This window comes from Oncorhynchus kisutch, linkage group LG29 (genome assembly GCF_002021735.2).
Source record: "Oncorhynchus kisutch isolate 150728-3 linkage group LG29, Okis_V2, whole genome shotgun sequence".
Lineage (NCBI taxonomy): Eukaryota > Metazoa > Chordata > Actinopteri > Salmoniformes > Salmonidae > Oncorhynchus > Oncorhynchus kisutch.
In genome coordinates, this window is record NC_034202.2 from 36,158,736 (window position 1) to 36,177,408 (window position 18,673).

The following is an 18,673-nucleotide window of genomic DNA, read 5'->3' on the forward strand; positions in this document are numbered from 1 at the left end:
TGTGTGTGTGTCTAGATGTGTGTGTGTGTGTGTGTCTAGATGTGTGTGTGTGTGTGTGTGTGTGTGTGTGTGTGTGTGTGTGTGTGTGTCTAGATGTGTGTGTGTGTGTGTGTGTGTGTCTAGATGTGTGTCTAGATGTGTGTGTGTGTGTCTAGATGTGTGTGTGTGTGTGTGTGTGTGTGTCTAGATGTGTGTGTGTGTGTGTGTGTCTAGATGTGTGTGTGTGTGTGTGTGTCTAGATGTGTGTGTGTGTGTGTGTGTCTAGATGTGTGTGTGTGTGTGTGTCTAGATGTGTGTGTGTGTGTGTGTGTGTGTCTAGATGTGTGTGTGTGTGTGTGTGTCTAGATGTGTGTGTGTGTGTGTGTGTGTCTAGATGTGTGTGTGTGTGTCTAGATGTGTGTGTCTAGATGTGTGTGTTTAGATGTGTGTGTGTGTGTGTCTAGATGTGTGTGTGTGTCTAGATGTGTGTGTGTGTCTAGATGTGTGTGTGTGTGTGTGTGTCTAGATGTGTGTGTCTAGATGTGTGTGTTTAGATGTGTGTGTTTAGATGTGTGTGTGTGTGTGTTTAGGTATGTGTGTGTGTGTGTTTAGGTGTGTGTGTGTGTGTGTGTGTTTAGGTGTGTGTGTGTGTTTAGGTGTGTGTGTTTAGGTGTGTGTGTGTTTAGGTGTGTGTGTTTAGGTCTGTGTGTGTGTGTGTAGGTGTGTGTGTGTGTTTAGGTGTGTGTGTGTTTTTAGGTGTGTGTGTGTGTGTTTAGGTGTGTGTGTGTGTTTAGGTGTGTGTGTTTAGGTGTGTGTGTGTGTGTGTGTGTTTAGGTGTGTGTGTTTAGGTGTGTTTAGGTGTGTGTGTTTAGGTGTGTTTAGGTGTGTGTGTGTGTAAGTGTTTAGGTGTGTGTGTGTGTGTGTTTAGGTGTGTGTGTGTGTGTGTGTGTTTAGGTGTGTTTAGGTGTGTGTGTGTAGGTGTGTTTAGGTGTGTGTGTTTAGGTGTGTTTAGGTGTGTGTGTGTGTAAGTGTTTAGGTGTGTGTGTGTGTGTGTTTAGGTGTGTGTGTGTGTGTGTGTTTAGGTGTGTTTAGGTGTGTGTGTGTAGGTGTGTTTAGGTGTGTGTGTGTGTGTGTTTAAGTGTGTAGGTGTGTGTTTAGGTGTGTGTTTAGGTGTGTGTGTTTAGGTGTTTAGGTGTGTGTGTGTAGGTGTGTGTGTGTGTGTGTATGTAGGTGTGTGTGTAGGTGTGTGTGTGTGTAGGTTTGTGTGTGTGTGTGTGTGTGTGTCTAGGTGTATGACAGGTGTGATCCGTTGGAGATCTGAGAGGTGATGCTGGCGCTCATGCTCATAGCCTGTTCGCTCCGCCCCCCTCCTGACATCGACGCCCTCCTCATAGCCTGGGGGCTGTTCCTGGCCCCCCCCACCACCCCTCCCACACTCCCCCTCTGACTCCCTCCCCCAGAGGGCTGATGCAGGCTCCAGGGAGGGGGACCCCCAGCGAGCACAGGGTGACCCCACGGCTGCTGGGAGCTGGTCCCCCCCTGGTGGTGGCTGTGACCATGATGAGACAGTCCGGACCCCCCTCCTCCCCATCCCCCTGGGCTGCCCTGTGTGTCTGAGCCAGAGCCCTGCAGGTTAGACAGGACCATGTTGCTGAAGCCTAGTCTCATGGACTCTGAGTCAAAGGCCTCTATCTCTCTGGCCTGGCGCTCCAACAGGGACCTGATACGCTCCACACGCTCGTTCTGCAGAGACAGCATCTCCTCCTCAATCTGGAGACACACACAAACAGAGAGAGAGAGATGGGGACGAGAGACCGTCAGAAACACACAGCGATGCCAACACCTACTAAATCACACACACACACACCCCTCGTCCCTACCTTGTGTTCCAGAAGAGCCCTGCGGAGCGACACTCTCTGCTCCAGATCCTTCCTCTCTCTGTCGTGCTGGGCTTCTGTCTGCATCTTGATCTTACTCTGGTAGGCGTTCAGCAGCTCCAACTCCTGCTGCAGCTGCATCCTCAGCACCTGACACTCCCCTTCCTGGGCCTCGTCCAATCGCAGCTGGGGAGGGAGAAGGGTGGACAGAGGGCATGGGGACAAAACAAAGGTGGAGACCAGTAGTAAAATAGATCTGAAATCATTGGAGAGTTTTAGCAATATGCTACAAACTAGGGCAGCACGAAATGGGCTCCCCCAAAAAAATGTACATTTGTTTTTACTTGCAGATCAAATCAGATCACTTGGAGGGAAATAGAATGACGAAGCTAAGTGGAAACCAGCATCGTTCCTGTTTGGAACAATCATTTTACCGAACAGAACACCAAGAGAACTGCATCTAACAGCGAGGAGGATAAACAGCGCTGCTTGATTGACAGGGGGCGGGGCTTGGTGTCTGTGGGAAAGCAGTCGTAAGAGGAGTGGGAAAGACACTACAAAAACAGTCAACTAGAAAAATAAAAAAATTGATATAGCACGCAGCTGAGCAGCATTTAAACAATTCCATGCGATATGGATCACTTGCAATATGGATTGCACATGTCAATATTGCGATTTTGACGTGAATTTGATTAATTACGCAGCCCTACCACAAACAGTAGCCCCTTGGGGTTAGGACTAGGGAGTGAACATATTTTTAGTAAGTCTTCCCGAAAAGTAGATTTTAATTTGCCTGTGTTTGATACCTGTTTAGAGAGACAACAGTGTGTACGTGCGTGTGGTACTCACAGCCTGTGTGGAAAGCATGTTGTTGATAGAGTGGTCATACTGCTCGGCCAGGATGGCCAGTTTCCTGGTCTGCTCCTCCTTCAGCCTCTTGAGCACCGCCTTGTGGTCGGCCTTGGGAGTGCTCTCCAACAGGTGGTTCCTCAGGGCCTTGTACTGACGTGTCTGGATCTTACACGTGTCCTGGAACTGCTTCTTAATCTGCAACTCCTTAGACTGGGGGAGGGAGTGGAGGACCGTAAAATAGGTGTGTGTGTGTGTGTGTGTGTGTGTGTATGCCAGCGTCTGTGTGTTCCTGACCTTTAAACTCTTGGGCTGCTGTCGGACCTCCATGACGTGTTTGCGTCTCAGCTCTCTCTCCCTCCTCTTGTTGTACTCCAGCTGATTGGTCAGTTCTGTCTGGTGCTGTGTCCTGATAAGCTCTGCCCTCATCTTCTGGATGGTTCCCAGATGTCTGAACTCCAGCTCCTGCATCGACTCGTGATGTCTGAGCAGCATGGCATGTTCCAAGTCCTTCTGGGTCTGACGCTTATTCAACTCCTGAGAGAGGGAGAAGAAGAGAGATTGAATGACAAGTAATATAACAATAATTTAGGGTTTCACACTTGTACAGTTGTGTTTTTTACACATGTTTTAAATGGAAATGTGTTTTTTTTTTGCATATCCCAACTCCCAGAGACGCCCTCAGGAGTGGGGTTATAGCCAGGGTCAGCCTGGAGACCCTGGAGAGCAGATTTTTCCCCTTGACTGCTCGGGGATGCGAACTAGCGACCTTTCGGTTTCTGGTCCAACACTCTAACCGTTAGGTTACCTGCCTCCCTATGTGGGGGGAGGGTGAAGGGGAGAGGAGGGAGAGAGATGGAGGCAGGAGGAGAGAGGAGTTGAAAGAGATAGAGGACAGGAGAGCGTGAATGAAAAGTGGTAAGGGGATGGAGGGAGGGGAGAGGAGAGAAGGGTTGAAACAGAAATGGAGGAGAGGTAGAGAGGGTGTTAAGAGAGGAGAGGATGAAAGAGAGCATGAAAGATAATGAAAAATAAATGAATTGAGAAAGGGAGAGGAATGTTCACACAAGACAGCTCCATGTGTTGAGCGATAACCTGTCATGTCCTTTGGAGGTGAATAGGAATGATGTGTGTCTGTGTGTTGTGTACCTCTCGTGCCAGGTCCTGCTCCACGTTGTGCCTGGCAATGAGTATCCTCCGTTTGAAGCGCCGACACTCCAGCTCCAGGTACTGCCGCTGTCTCCTCAACAAGTTGGCTTCCTCCTCAGCCTGACAAATTACATCAAACTTTACTTAACTGTGTGGCTCAGTTGGTAATGGATCTTACAACACAAAAGGGTTGTGGGTTCGATTCCCGCTCAGGAATGACTAAGTTGCTTTGGATAAAAGCGTCTGCTCTGGTATATATTGTATAATATCTTACATAGTACATTTTGTACCATAAAAATGCAGTACAAAGTACTTCACATACATCAATTAATAATACAAGAAAAGTACCATACGTTTATAGACAGATACATGAAGAGAGTACAACAATAGCAGAAGTCTCGAGGTATTGCTCGCCTGAGGTAGAATACCTCATGATAGTGTGGTATACAGTTTATCTACCAAGAGAGAAATCTATATTATTCGTAGCCTTCTATTTACCACCACAAACCAATGGTGGAAAAAATAACGAATTGTTCTCAAAGATGGTGCCGATAGAGACGGCGGCTCCGCTTCTAGTCCTTTAGGAAACCGCAGTATTTTTTGTTGTTCATGTATTATTTCTTACATTGTTAGCCTAGAAAACCTTAAGTGCTATTACATACAGCCGGGAAAAACTATTGTATATCAGAGAGACGTCAACTTACCAGAACAACCAGCACTACGACCAGGAATACGACTTTCCCAAAACGGATCCTTTGTCTGCACCTCCCAGGGAATTCCAACTAATTCCCGAGGCCGACTCAAAACAACACCACCGGAGGAGAGTGTGCCGGAGCGGTCTTCTAGTGAGGCTTCGGATGTGCACACACCACCCACCACTTCAGAGTATATTACTCGTTAATGTCCAGTCATATTGCGAACAAAGTTGCTAAAATTAGAGCAAGAGTTGCTTTCCAAAGAGATATCCGGGATTGTAACATACTCTTTCACGGAAACATGGCAAGCTTGGGACATGCTGTCGGAGTTAGTACAATAAATGGGACTTTCAGTGCATCACGCCGACACAAATAATCATCTCTCCGGTAAGAAGAGGGCCGGGGGTGTATGTCTATGATTAAAAACTCATGGTGTAATTGTATCAACATACAGGAACTCAAGTCCTTTTATTCACCTGACCTAGAATTCCTCACAATCAAATGCCAACCATATTATCTCCCAAGAGAACTCTCCTCCGTTATTGTCAGAGCCGTGTATATTCCCCCGCAAGCGGATACCAAGACGAGGAATTTCATTGGACTTTATGCAAACTGGAAACCATATGTCTGGGGATTAACAAAGCTACCTAAATTCTATTAGCATATCGATTGCAGTACATGAGCGAGTAACACGCTCGACCACTGCTACTCTAACTTCCGCGATGCATTACAAAAAGAAAACCAGCCTAGTCTTGCTTAGAGACAAATTCAACAACTTCTTTGCCCGCTTTGAGGACAATACAGTGCCACCGACGTGGCCCGCTACCAAAGACTGTGGGCTCCCATTCTCCGTGGCCGACGTAAGTAAAACATTTAAACGCGTTAACCCTTGCAGGGCTGCCGGCCCAGACGGCAATCCTAGCCACGTCCTCAGACCATGCGCAGACCAGCTGGCTGGTGTGTTTACGGACATATTCAACCAATCCCTATCTCAGTCTGCGGTCTCCACATGCTTCAAGATGGCCACCATTGTTCCTGTTCCCAAGAAAGCCAAGGTAACTGAACTAAATTACTTTTGCCCCGTAGCACTCACTTCTGTCATCATGAAATGCTTTGAGAGACTATGCAAAGATCACCCTACCTGTCACCCTAGACCCACTTCAATTTGCTTACAGCCCTAATAGGTCCACAGACGATGCAATCGCCATCACACTGCACAATCCCATCTGGACAAGAGGAATACCTTTGTAAGAATGCTGTACATTGACTACAGCTCAGCATTCAACACCATAGTACCCTCCAAGCTCATCATTAAACTTGAGTCCCCCGGTCTGAACCCCTCCCTGTGCAACTCGGCCCTGGACTGATGAGCCACCTCCAGGTGGTGAAGGTAGGAAACAACATCTCCACTCCACTGATCCTCCCCACTGGGGCCCCACAAGTTTGCGATCTCAGCCCCCTCCTGTACTCCCTGTTCACCCACGACTACATGACCATGCACGCGCCTCCAACTCAATCATCAAGTTTGCAGACGACACTACAGTGGTAGGCTTGATTACCAATAACAACAACGAGACAGCCTACAAGAAGAAGGTGAGTGCCCTCGGAGTGTGGTGTCACGAAAATAACCTCTCACTCAATGTCAGCAAAACAAGAGATGATCGAGGACTTCAGAAAACAGCAGAGGGAGCACCCCCCTATCCACATCGACGGGACAGCAGTGGAGCACCCCCCTATCCACATCGACGGGACAGCAGTGGAGCACCCCCCTATCCACATCGACGGGACAGCAGAGGGAGCACCCCCCTATCCACATCGACGGGACAGCAGAGGGAGCACCCCCCTATCCACATCGACGGGACAGCAGTGGAGCACCCCCCTATCCACATCGACGGGACAGCAGTGGAGCACCCCCCTATCCACATCGACGGGACAGCAGAGGGAGCACCCCCCTATCCACATCGACGGGACAGCAGAGGGAGCACCCCCCTATCCACATCGACGGGACAGCAGAGGGAGCACCCCCCTATCCACATCGACGGGACAGCAGTGGAGCACCCCCCTATCCACATCGACGGGACAGCAGTGGAGCACCCCCCTATCCACATCGACGGGACAGCAGTGGAGCACCCCCCCCTATCCACATCGACGGGACAGCAGTGGAGCACCCCCCTATCCACATCGACGGGACAGCAGTGGAGCACCCCCCTATCCACATCGACGGGACAGCAGAGGGAGCACCCCCCTATCCACATCGACGGGACAGCAGAGGGAGCACCCCCCTATCCACATCGACGGGACAGCAGAGGGAGCACCCCCCTATCCACATCGACGGGACAGCAGAGGGAGCACCCCCCTATCCACATCGACGGGACAGCAGAGGGAGCACCCCCCTATCCACATCGACGGGACAGCAGAGGGAGCACCCCCCTATCCACATCGACGGGACAGCAGAGGGAGCACCCCCCTATCCACATCGACGGGACAGCAGAGGGAGCACCCCCCTATCCACATCGACGGGACAGCAGTGGAGCACCCCCCTATCCACATCGACGGGACAGCAGTGGAGAAGGTGGAAAGTTTTAAGTTCCTTTGTGTACATATACACCGACAAACTGAAATGGTACACAGACAGTGTGGTGAAGAAGGCGAAACACCGCCTCTTCAACCTCAGGAGGCTGAAAGAATGTGTCTTGTCACCTAAAACCCTCACTAACTTTTACAGGTGCACAATCAAGAGCATCCTGTCGGGCGGTATCACCCCCTGGAACGGCAACTGCATCGCCCACAACTAGTGATACACCGATATGACATTTTTGGCCGACACCAATATTTTCCTTGACAAAAAAAAACAATAGCGATATACATTTTTGCGGCCTTTTAAGCATTCTAGTACAATTAAATAGTTAACACACACACACGGACGCAGCTGTCTAAGGCACTGCATCTCAGTGCAAGAGGAATCACTACAGTCCCTGGTTCGAATACAGGCTGTATCACATCCGGGCGTGAATGCGAGTTGCCATTTTTAGCTAATATCAGCCCAATTCCGATATGTTCACCGATATATCCTGCATCCCTACCCACAACCGCAGAGCTCTCCAGAGTGGTGCGGTCTGCAAAACGCATCCTAACCGCTTGCATCCCCAAACGGTATGGCAACTGCTAAGCATCTGACCGTAAGGCACTACAGAGGGTATGGCCCAGTACATCACTGGGGACAAGCTTCCTACAATCCAGGACCAAAATACTAGGCGGTGTCAGAGGAAGGCCCAAAAAATTGTCAAAGACACCAGTCACCCAAGTCATAGAGTATTCTCTTTGCGACCGGAGCGCCAATCCTAGGTCCAAAAGGCTCCTTAACAGCTTCTACCCCCAAGCCATAAAACTGCTGAACAATTAATCAAATGGCCACCCAGACTGTTTGCATTGACCCTTTTGTTTTTACACTGCTGCTACTCGCTGTTTATTTTCTATGCATAGTCACTTTACCCGTACATAGAGTATTCTCTTTGCGACCGGAGCGCCAATCCTAGGTCCAAAAGGCTCCTTAACAGCTTCTACCTCCAAGCCATAAAACTGCTGAACAATTAATCAAATGGCCACCCAGACTGTTTGCATTGACCCTTTTGTTTTTACACTGCTGGTACTCGCTGTTTATTTTCTATGCATAGTCACTTTACCCGTACTTACATCCACAAATTACCTCGACTAACCAGTCATTTGCGTTGATGTCATTTCTACTGTACCTGGAAGTGCTGGATGTTCTCCTTCTGCTTGGACAGCCACTCCTGCTTCTCCTTCTTAGGGGTTGACTGGTTCTCACTCAACTCCTACAGGACAGAGAGAAGTGAGTGTGTGTATACACCTCTTGTACCAGGTCCTGTTCCACGGTGTGTGTGTGTGTGTGTGTGTGTGTGTGTGTGTGTGTGTGTTTACGTGCGTGCGTTCGCTTGAACCAGGGACCCTCTGAACCCATCACCTAAAAAGCAGTGCTAAATTACAAAATAAAATTCTTACCAAAGTCATTCTGTAATTTGTGTGAACTATCCTTTTAAGTTGATATATTAATATATAAATATAATATATAAATATATTGTGTAGTTAAATTAAGGTTATACATTTATATACACTGCTCAAAAAAATAAAGGGAACACTTAAACAACACAATGTAACTCCATGTCAATCACACTTCTGTGAAATCAAACTGTCCACTTTGGAAGTAACACTGATTGACAATAAATTTCACATGCTGTTGTGCAAATGGAATAGACAACAGGTGGAAATTATAGGCAATTAGCAAGACACCCCCAATAAAGGAGTGGTTCTGCAGGTGGGGACCACAGACCACTTCTCAGTTCCTATGCTTCCTGGCTGATGTTTTGGTCACTTTTGAATGCTGGCGGTGCTTTCACTCTAGTGGTAGCATGAGACGGAGTCTTACAACCCACACAAGTGGCTCAGGTAGTGCAGCTCATCCAGGATGGGACATCAATGCGAGCTGTGGCAAGAAGGTTTGCTGTGTCTGTCAGCGTAGTGTCCAGAGCATGGAGGCGCTACCAGGAGACAGACCAGTACATCACGAGACGTGGAGGAGGCCGTATGAGGGCAACAACCCAGCACCAAGACCGCTACCTCCGCCTTTGTGCAAGGAGGAGCAGGAGAAGCAATGCCAGAGCCCTGCAAAATGACCTCCAGCAGGCCACAAATGTGCATGTGTCTGCTCAAACGGTCAGAAACCGACTCCATGAGGGTGGTATGAGGGCCTGACGTCCACAGGTGGGTGTTGTACAGCCCAACACCGTGCAGGACGTTTGGCATTTGCCAGAGAACACCAAGATTGGCAAATTCGCCACTGGCGCCCTGTGCTCTTCACAGATGAAAGCAGGTTCACACTGAGCACATGTGATAGACGTGACAGAGTCTTGGAGACGCCGTGGAGAATGTTCTGCTGCCTGCAACATCCTCCAGCATGACCGGTTTGGCGGTGGGTCAGTCATGGTGTGGGGTGGCATTTCTTTGGGGTGCTCTCCCATGTGCTCGCCAGAGGTAGCCTGACTGCCATTAGGTACCGAGATGAGACCCTCAGACCCCTTGTGAGACCATATGCTGGTGCGGTGGCCCTGGGTTCCTCCTAATGCAAGACAATGCTAGACCTCATGTGGCTGGAGTGTGTCAGCAGTTCCTGCAAGAGGAAGGCATTGATGCTATGGACTGGCCCGCCCATTCCCCAGACCTGAATCCAATTGAGCACATCTGGGACGTCATGTCTCGCTCCACCACAGACTGTCCAGGAGTTGGTGGATGCTTTAGTCCAGGTCTGGGAGGAGATCCCTCAGGAGACCATCCGCCACTTCATCAGGAGCATGCCCAGGCGTTGTAGGGAGGTCATACAGGAATGTGGAGGCCACACACACTACTGAGCCTCATTTTGACTTGTTTTATGGACATTACATCAAAGTTGGATCAGCCTGTAGTGTGGTTTTCCACTTTAATTTTGAGTGCGACTCCAAATCCAGACCTCCATGGGTTGATAAATTTGATTTCCATTGATAATTCGTGTGTGATTTTGTTGTCAGCACATTCAACTATGTAAAGAAAAAAGTATTTAATAAGAATATTTCATTCATTCAGATCTAGGATGTGTTATTTTAGTGTTCCCTTTATTTTTTTGAGCAGTATATATATATATATATATATATATATATATCAGATGTGCAGTCCTACTGCTCCCAGCCTCAGACTGGTGAAACTCTCCTCAGGAAGAAGATAAAAAGGGGTGGGGTCTAGACAGAAACTAGTTGCAATAAGTTGCCACTTACCAAACCAATCACATATTTACACTGGTAGAGCTCCTAACAGTTTGTGATTCTGATTTGCAACAGGCAGCATATGACACAGGCTACTAAAAGGTTGTCCGGGATGGGGAAAAGGAAATGCTTCTCCTGAGGGAAAACCACATTTCTACTCAGAGCCAATCAATTGCGAGCATTGAATGTCAGCACTCCCATTCAAATCGCAAAATCCAAATAATGAAATTCCTCAGACTTCCAATAGTCAAGACAAGATTTTGGAAGGACGATCACGCACGACTAAACTTCTCCAAGCTGTAATTTACTTATAAGCTCTGGTGATTAAATTTGGCCCACATCCCTCCAATATAAATGGACCATTACCCAGGGTGCTACTGAAGCCATGGTCCTTCAGAACTAATTCTAGGTCTAGATTGGTTGACGGCAAAGATGGACACTACTAGTCTACCACGCAGTAACAGCTACCTAGCTAGCCGTTCCATATCGGCTAAACTCACCCTCCTTTGACCTGGTCTCCGCAGCAACCCCAGCAGCCGGGCAAAGCCCAACTGAGTGATCCGGGTCAACAGCATCAACGTAACAGTGTTGCTTCCATCCCTGTTCCTGTCCCTCACTGGGCTCGAACGAGGGGCGCGTAGTAGTGCCTGTCCCTGTTCACCCACGAAGCAGCGTTACCTGTGTGTGTGTGTGTGTGTGTGTGTGTGTGTGTGTGTGTGTGTGTGTGTGTGTGTGTGTGTGTGTGTGTGTATTCAGATAGTATTCAGACCCCTTGACTTTTATAATTTGTTTCATTACAGCCTAATTCTAAAATGGATTAAATGTTTGTCTTTTCTTTCATCAATCGACAATCTCACGCAAAATGAGAAAGCAAAAACGGAAATATCACATTTACATAATTATTCAGACCCTATACTCAGTACTTTGTTGAAGCACCTTTGACAGCAATTACAGCCTGGAGTCTTCTTGGGTATGACGCTACAAGCTTGGCACTCCTGTATTTGGGGAGTTTCTCCCATTCTTCTCTGCAGATCCTCTCAAGCTCTATCAGGTTGGATGGGGAGCGACGCTGCACAGCTATTTTCAGGTCTCTCCAGTGATGTTCGATCGGGTTCAAGTCCGGGCTCTGGTTGGGCCACTCAAGGACATTCAGAGACTTGTCCCAAAGCCTCTCCTGCGCATTTAAAACTGAGTTTAAATGTAACATTTAATCCTAGTAAAAATTCCCTGTTTTAGGTCAGTTAGGATCACCAGTTTTATTTTAAGAATGTGAAATGTCAGAATAATAGTAGAGAGAATGATTTATGTCTTCCATCACATTCCCAGTGGGTCAGAAGTTTACATACACTCAATTAGTATTTGGTAGCATTGCCTTTAAATTGCTTAACTTGGATCAAATGTTTCAGGTAGCCTTCCACAAGCTTCCCACAATTAGTTGGGTGAATTTTGGCCCATTCCTCCTGACAGAGCTGGTTTAAATGAGTCAGGTTTGTAGGCCTCCTTGCTCACACACGCTTTTTCAGTTCTGCCCACACATTTTCTATGGGATTGAGGTCAGGGCTTTGTGATGGCCACTCCAATACCTTGACGATGTTGGCCTTTTGCCACAACTTTGGAAGTATGCGTGGGGTCATTGTCCATTTGGAAGACCCATTTGCAACCAAGCTTTAACTTCCTGACTGATGTCTTGAGATGTTGCTTCAATATATCCAAATAATTTTCCTGCCTCATGATGCCATACATTTTGTGAAGTGCACCAGTCCCTCCTGCAGCAAAGCACCCCCATAACATGATGCTGCCACCCCCGTGCTTCACGGTTGGAATGGTGTTCTTCGGCCTCCCCCTTTTTCCTCCAAACACAATGATGGTCATTATGGCCAAACAGTTCTAATTTTGTTTCATCAGACCAGAGGACATTTCTCCAAAAACTACAATCTTTGTCCCCATGTGCAGTTGCAAACCATAGTCTGAATATTTTATGGCAGGTTTTGGAGCAGAGGCTGCTTCCTTGCTGAGCGGCCTTTCAGGTTATGTTGATATAGGACTCGTTTTACTGTGGATATAGATACGTTTGTACCCGTTTCCTCCAGCATCGTCACAAGGTCCTTTGCTGTTGATCTGGGATTGATTTGCACTTTTTGCACCAAAGTACATTCATCTCTAGGAGACAGAACGCGTCTCCTTCCTGAGCGGTATGACGGCTGCGTGGTCCCATGGTGTTTATACTTGCGTACTATTGTTTGCACAGATGAACGTGGTACCTTCAGGTGTTTGGAAATTGCTCTCAAGGATGAACCAGACTTGGAGGTCCACAATTTTTTTTTTTCAGATTTTCTCATGTCAAGCAAAGAGGCACTGAGTTTGAAGGTAGGCATTGAAATACATCCACAGGTACACCTCCAATTGACTCAAATGATGTCAATTAGCCTATCAGAAGCTTCTAAAGCCATGACATCATTTTCTGGAATTTTCCAAGCGGTTTAAAGGCACAGTCAACAGTGTATGTAAACTTCTGACCCACTGGAATTGTGATATAGTGAATTATAAGTGAAATAATCTGTCAGTAAACAAGTGTTGGAAAAATTACTTGTGTCGTTCACAAAGTAGATGTCCTAAACGACTTGCCAAAAATATATAGTTTGTTAACAAGAAATTTGTAGAGTGGTTGAAAAACAAGTTTTAATGACTCCAACCTAAGTGTATGTAAACTTCCGACTTCAACTGTACGTAAATAAGGTATTTTCTGCAAGCATTTCTAAAAACCTGTTTTCGCTTTGTCATTATGGGGTATTTTGTGTAGATTGATAGATATGTGGAAAGAGAGAAAGGGTCTGAATACTTTCCGAATGCACTGTGTGTGTGTGTGTGTGTGTGTGTGTACCTCTTTAAGCTGCTCCTTGCGAAGTTTGTACTCTCGTTTCTGAGACTCCAGGAAGCTGCTGAGTTCTTTCTTCTGTTGGACCTGAATGTGCTGCTGGAACTTCTTCTCATCGTTGTTAAATGTCTTTGCCTGCGCGCCCGCACACACACACACACAGAGAGAAAACTGCATGAACAGGAGTTGCAATGTATGAAGTTCTCATTGTCCTCTGTGTGGGGAGAGTATAGCAGAGAAGACTGAAGGACCAAATCAGGATTTAGAAATTCAATCAACCAATTTGCAGGCCAGAAAAAGGACAGTCATTTTTAAAATATATAAGTATGGTATATAGGTCCATTACAATATAGATACTGTATATAAGCAGGCAGCATACCACCCTGCATACCACTGTTGGCTTGCTTCTGAAGCTAAGCAGGGTTGGTTCTGGTCAGTCCCTGGATGGGAGACCAAGTGGTGTTGGAGGGCCAGTAGGAGGCACTCTTTCCTCCGGTCTAAAAAATATCCCAATGCCCCAGGGCACTGCTCTGTGTAGGGTGCTGTCTTTCAGATGGGATGTGAAACGGGTGTCCTGACTCTGAGGTCATTAAAGATCCCATGGCACTTATCTTAGGGGTGTTAACCGCAGTGTCCTGGCTAAATTCCCAATCTGGCCCTCAAACCATCATGGTTTGGGTCATTCATCCCTCTCCCCAGGATGTTGCTGTAAATGAGAACGTGTTCTCAGTCAACTTAAAAAAAAAATATAGGTCCATTAAAATATAGACTACCTCATCCCCATTCTCTTTTGCACATCTATCATGTTAATTGTAATTATTTCACCTCCCTAATCTTCTACATTTTCTATTGTGTTATTGACTGTACGGGTTGTTTGTGTGTAACTGTGTTTTTGCTGCACTGCATCGCTTTATCTTGGCCAGGTTGCAGTTGTAAATGAGAACTTGTTCTCAACTGGCCTACCTGGTTAAATAAAGGTGAAATAAAATAAAAAATAAATATATTTTAAGGCAAAAGGTGGCTATTTGAAGAATCTCAAATATAAAATATTAGGATTTGTTTAACACTTCTTTGGTTACGAAATGTTTCCATGTGTATTATTTCATAGTTGATGTCTTCACTATTCATCTATTACGTAGAAAATAAACTCACCAAAAAGAAACGTCCCTTTTTCAGGACCCTGTCTTTCAAAGATGATTCGTAAAAATCCAAATAACTTCACAGATCTTCATTGTAAAGGGTTTAAACACTGTTTTCCATGCTTCTTCAATGAACCATAAACAATGAATGAACATGCACCTGTGGAACTGTCTTTAAGACACTAACAGCTTACAGACGGTAGGAAATTAAGGTCACAGTTATGAAAACATAGGACACTAAAGAGGCCTTTCTACTGACTCTGAAAAACACCAAAAGAAAGATGCCCAGGGTCCCTGCTCTTCTGCGTGAACGTGCCTTAGGCATGCTGCAAGGAAGCATGAGGACTGCAGATGTGGCCAGGGCAATAAATTGCATAAATTGTATGTGTGTACTGTGAGACGCCTAAGACAGTGCTACAGGGAGACAGGACGGACAGCTGATCATCCTCGCAGTGGCAGACCACGTGTAACAACACCTGCACAGGATCAGTACACCCGAACTACACGCTGCGGGACAGGTACAGGATGGAAACAACAATTGGCCGAGTTACACCAGGAACGCAAAATCCCTCCATCAGTGCTCAGACTGTCCGCAATAGGCTGAGAGAGGCTGGACTGAGGGCTTGTAGGCCTATTTGTAAGGCAGGTCCTCACCAGACATCACCAGCAACAACGTCGCCTATGGGCACAAACCCACCGTCGCTGGACCAGACAGAACTGGCAAAAAGTGCTCTTCATTGACAAGTAGTGATTTTGTTTCACCGGGAGGGATGGTCGGGTTCACGTTTAACGTCAAAGGAATGAGCGTTACACCGAGGCCTGTACTCTGGAGCGGGATCGAATTTGGAGGTGGAGAGTCCAACATGGTCTGGGGCGGTATGTCACAGCATCATCGGACTGAGCTTGTTGTCATTGCAGGCAATCTCAATGCTGTGCGTTACAGGGAAAACATCCTCCTCCCTCATGTGGTACCCTTCCTGCAGGCTCATTCTGACATGACAATGCCACCAGCTTGTTCTATGCGTGACTTCCCGCAAGACAGGAATGTCAGTGTTCTGCCATGGCCAATGAAGAGCCTGAATCCCAACCCATTGAGCACGTCTGGGATCGGAGGGTGAGGGCCATTGCCCCCAGAAATGTCCGGGAACTTGCAGGTGCCTTGGTGGAAGAGTGGGGTAACATCTCACAGTAATAACTGGTAAATCTGGTGCAGTCCATGAGGAGGAGACGCACTGCAGTACTTAAAGCAGTTGGTGGCCACACCAGATACTGACTTATTTTTGATTTTGACACCCCTTTGTTCAGGGACACATTCCAGTCTCAACGTCAACAGTGAAGAGGAGACTCCGGGATGCTGGCCTTCTAGGCAGTGTTCCCATGTCCAATGTCGGTGTTCCTTTACCCATCTCAATCTTTTCTTTTTATTGGCCAGTCTAAATATGGCTTTTTCTTTGCAACTCTGCCTAGAAGGCCAGCATCCCCGAGTTGCCTCTTCACTGTTGATGTTGAGACGGGTGTTTGCGGGTACTATTTAATGAAGCTGCCAGTTGAGGACTTGTGAGGCGTCTGTTTCTCAAACTAGACACTGATGTACTTGTCCTCTTGCTCAGTTGTGCACCAGGGCCTCCCACTCTTTCTATTCTGGTTAGAGCCAGTTTGCGCTGTTCTGTGAAGGGAGTAGTCCACGGCGTTGTAGGAGATCTTCAGTTTCTTGGCAATTTATCGCATAGAATAGCCTTCATTTCTCAGAACAAGAATAGACTGACGAGTGTCAGAAGAAAGTTATTTGTTTCTGGCCATTTTGAGCCTGTAATCGAACCGACAAATGCTGATGCTCCAGATACTCTAAGTGACCCGGAACTTTTGAACGGTGGTGTGTGTGTGTATCGATCTGTCTCTGTGTGTGTAGGTCTGTCTCCGTGTGTGTGTATTAATGAAGTATACAGTATAAACCCTGGATTGCGTAAGCGTATGTATTAAGGTCACTGTAATAAAATATACTTGTCAAAAAACAAAAAGTACACATTGATAAAGGCACTTCTATAGCTTCTAAAATCTGTTTTACAATGTTGGGGAGCACAAATATGGCTGGCAATGGCTACAAAACAGTCAGCCATCATATGGGGCGGTAGGGTAGCCTAGTGGTTAGAACGTTGGACTAGTAACCAAAAGGTTGCAAGTTCGAATCCCCCCAGCTGACAAGGTACAAATCTGTCGTTCTGCCCCTGAACAGGCAGTTAACCCACTGTTCCTAGGCCGTCATTGAAAATAAGAATTTGTTCTTAACTGACTTGCCTAGTAAAATAAAAGGTAAAATAAAAAAAAATATATACACATCAATCGTGTAATACACACAGAGGCGCAGAGAGACGCACACGATTGATGTGTATATATATATATATATATATATATATCTCTGTGTGTGTGTCTCTTATCTCCGTACATCTTTCTCCATAGCAGCCTGGTGTCTCTTGACCAGTTTCTCTATCTCCTGGGCGAAGCTGTTCCTCTGGCTCTCCAGCTCTTTGTCCAGACGGAGCCGGTGTTCGTCCATCTCAGCCTTCAGCTTATTCTCCAGACCCATCAGATGCTTCTGGTGCTGCCGCCTCATCCTCTTATAGCCAGACATCTGCTCCCTCAGCTCACTATCCTGCTCGTGCTCCTGCATCTCACGAGTCACCTGGGGGGAGAGAGAAAGGTAGAGAGAGAGTTCTGTTAACTTACTGTTGTGATAGTCTCTGCTATAGTGTCACCTGTTGAAGGACTTGAGTGGTTTTTGGAATTTAGAGAAAGAGTTTCAAAAAAGAGATGTCTCACCAGTGAGGCAGTGTGTATATGTGTGTGTGTTCTCACCAGTGAGGCAGTGTGTGTTCTCACCAGTGAGGCAGTGTGTGTTCTCACCAGTGAGGCAGTGTGTGTAGGTGTGTGTGTTCTCACCAGTGAGGCAGTGTGTGTAGGTGTGTGTGTTCTCACCAGTGAGGCAGTGTGTGTAGGTGTGTGTGTTCTCACCAGTGAGGCAGTGTGTGTAGGTGTGTGTGTTCTCACCAGTGAGGCAGTGTGTGTAGGTGTGTGTGTTCTCACCAGTGAGGCAGTGTGTGTAGGTGTGTGTGTTCTCACCAGTGAGGCAGTGTGTGTAGGTGTGTGTGTTCTCACCAGTGAGGCAGTGTGTGTAGGTGTGTGTGTTCTCACCAGTGAGACAGTGTGTGTAGGTGTGTGTGTTCTCACCAGTGAGGCAGTGTGTGTAGGTGTGTGTGTTCTCACCAGTGAGGCAGTGTGTGTAGGTGTGTGTGTTCTCACCAGTGAGGCAGTGTGTGTAGGTGTGTGTGTTCTCACCAGTGAGGCAGTGTGTGTAGGTGTGTGTGTTCTCACCAGTGAGGCAGTGTGTGTAGGTGTGTGTGTTCTCACCAGTGAGGCAGTGTGTGTAGGTGTGTGTGTTCTCACCAGTGAGGCAGTGTGTGTATGTGTGTGTGTTCTCACCAGTGAGGCAGTGTGTAGGTGTGTGTGTTCTCACCAGTGAGGCAGTGTGTGTATGTGTGTGTGTTCTCACCAGTGAGGCAGTGTGTGTATGTGTGTGTGTTCTCACCAGTGAGGCAGTGTGTTTATGTGTGTGTATTCTCACCAGTGAGGCAGTGTGTGTATGTGTGTGTATTCTCACCAGTGAGGCAGTGTGTGTATGTGTGTGTGTTCTCACCAGTGAGGCAGTGTGTGTAGGTGTGTGTGTTCTCACCAGTGAGGCAGTGTGTGTAGGTATGTGTGTTCTCACCAGTGAGGCAGTGTGTGTAGGTGTGTGTGTTCTCACCAGTGAGGCAGTGTGTAGGTGTGTGTGTTCTCACCAGTGAGGCAGTGTGTGTAGGTGTGTGTGTTCTCACCAGTGAGGCAGTGTGTGTATGTGTTCTCACCAGTGAGGCAGTGTGTGTAGGTGTGTGTGTTCTCACCAGTGAGGCAGTGTGTGTGTGTGTGTGTTCTCACCAGTGAGGCAGTGTGTGTATGCGTGTGTGTTCTAACCAGTGAGGCAGTGTGTTTATGTGTGTGTATTCTCACCAGTGAGGCAGTGTGTGTATGTGTGTGTATTCTCACCAGTGAGGCAGTGTGTGTATGTGTGTGTGTTCTCACCAGTGAGGCAGTGTGTAGGTGTGTGTGTTCTCACCAGTGAGGCAGTGTGTAGGTGTGTGTGTTCTCACCAGTGAGGCAGTGTGTGTAGGTGTGTGTGTTCTCACCAGTGAGGCAGTGTGTGTAGGTGTGTGTGTTCTCACCAGTGAGGCAGTGTGTGTAGGTGTGTGTGTTCTCACCAGTGAGGCAG

The 18,673-nt window shown here is 47.2% G+C and overlaps 1 protein-coding gene across 3 annotated transcripts in view; it reads right to left on the reverse strand.

The window, feature by feature from the left end:
- Positions 1 to 1,170: 1,170 nt before the first annotated feature.
- LOC109873914 (serine/threonine-protein kinase TAO1-like) overlaps positions 1,171 to 18,673 on the reverse strand; it is a 49,041-nt gene continuing 31,538 nt past the window's right edge. For all 3 annotated transcript variants that reach the window (XM_031809514.1, XM_031809513.1, XM_031809512.1), the window contains 8 exons: positions 16,817 to 17,053; positions 13,241 to 13,369; positions 8,299 to 8,382; positions 3,855 to 3,974; positions 3,003 to 3,242; positions 2,706 to 2,918; positions 1,860 to 2,042; positions 1,171 to 1,749 (listed from right to left, as the gene is read on the reverse strand). In XM_031809514.1, the coding sequence (XP_031665374.1) occupies positions 1,264 to 1,749; positions 1,860 to 2,042; positions 2,706 to 2,918; positions 3,003 to 3,242; positions 3,855 to 3,974; positions 8,299 to 8,382; positions 13,241 to 13,369; positions 16,817 to 17,053 (1,692 nt within the window). In that variant the 3' untranslated portion in view covers positions 1,171 to 1,263. The remainder of the gene's footprint in view (positions 1,750 to 1,859; positions 2,043 to 2,705; positions 2,919 to 3,002; positions 3,243 to 3,854; positions 3,975 to 8,298; positions 8,383 to 13,240; positions 13,370 to 16,816; positions 17,054 to 18,673) is intronic.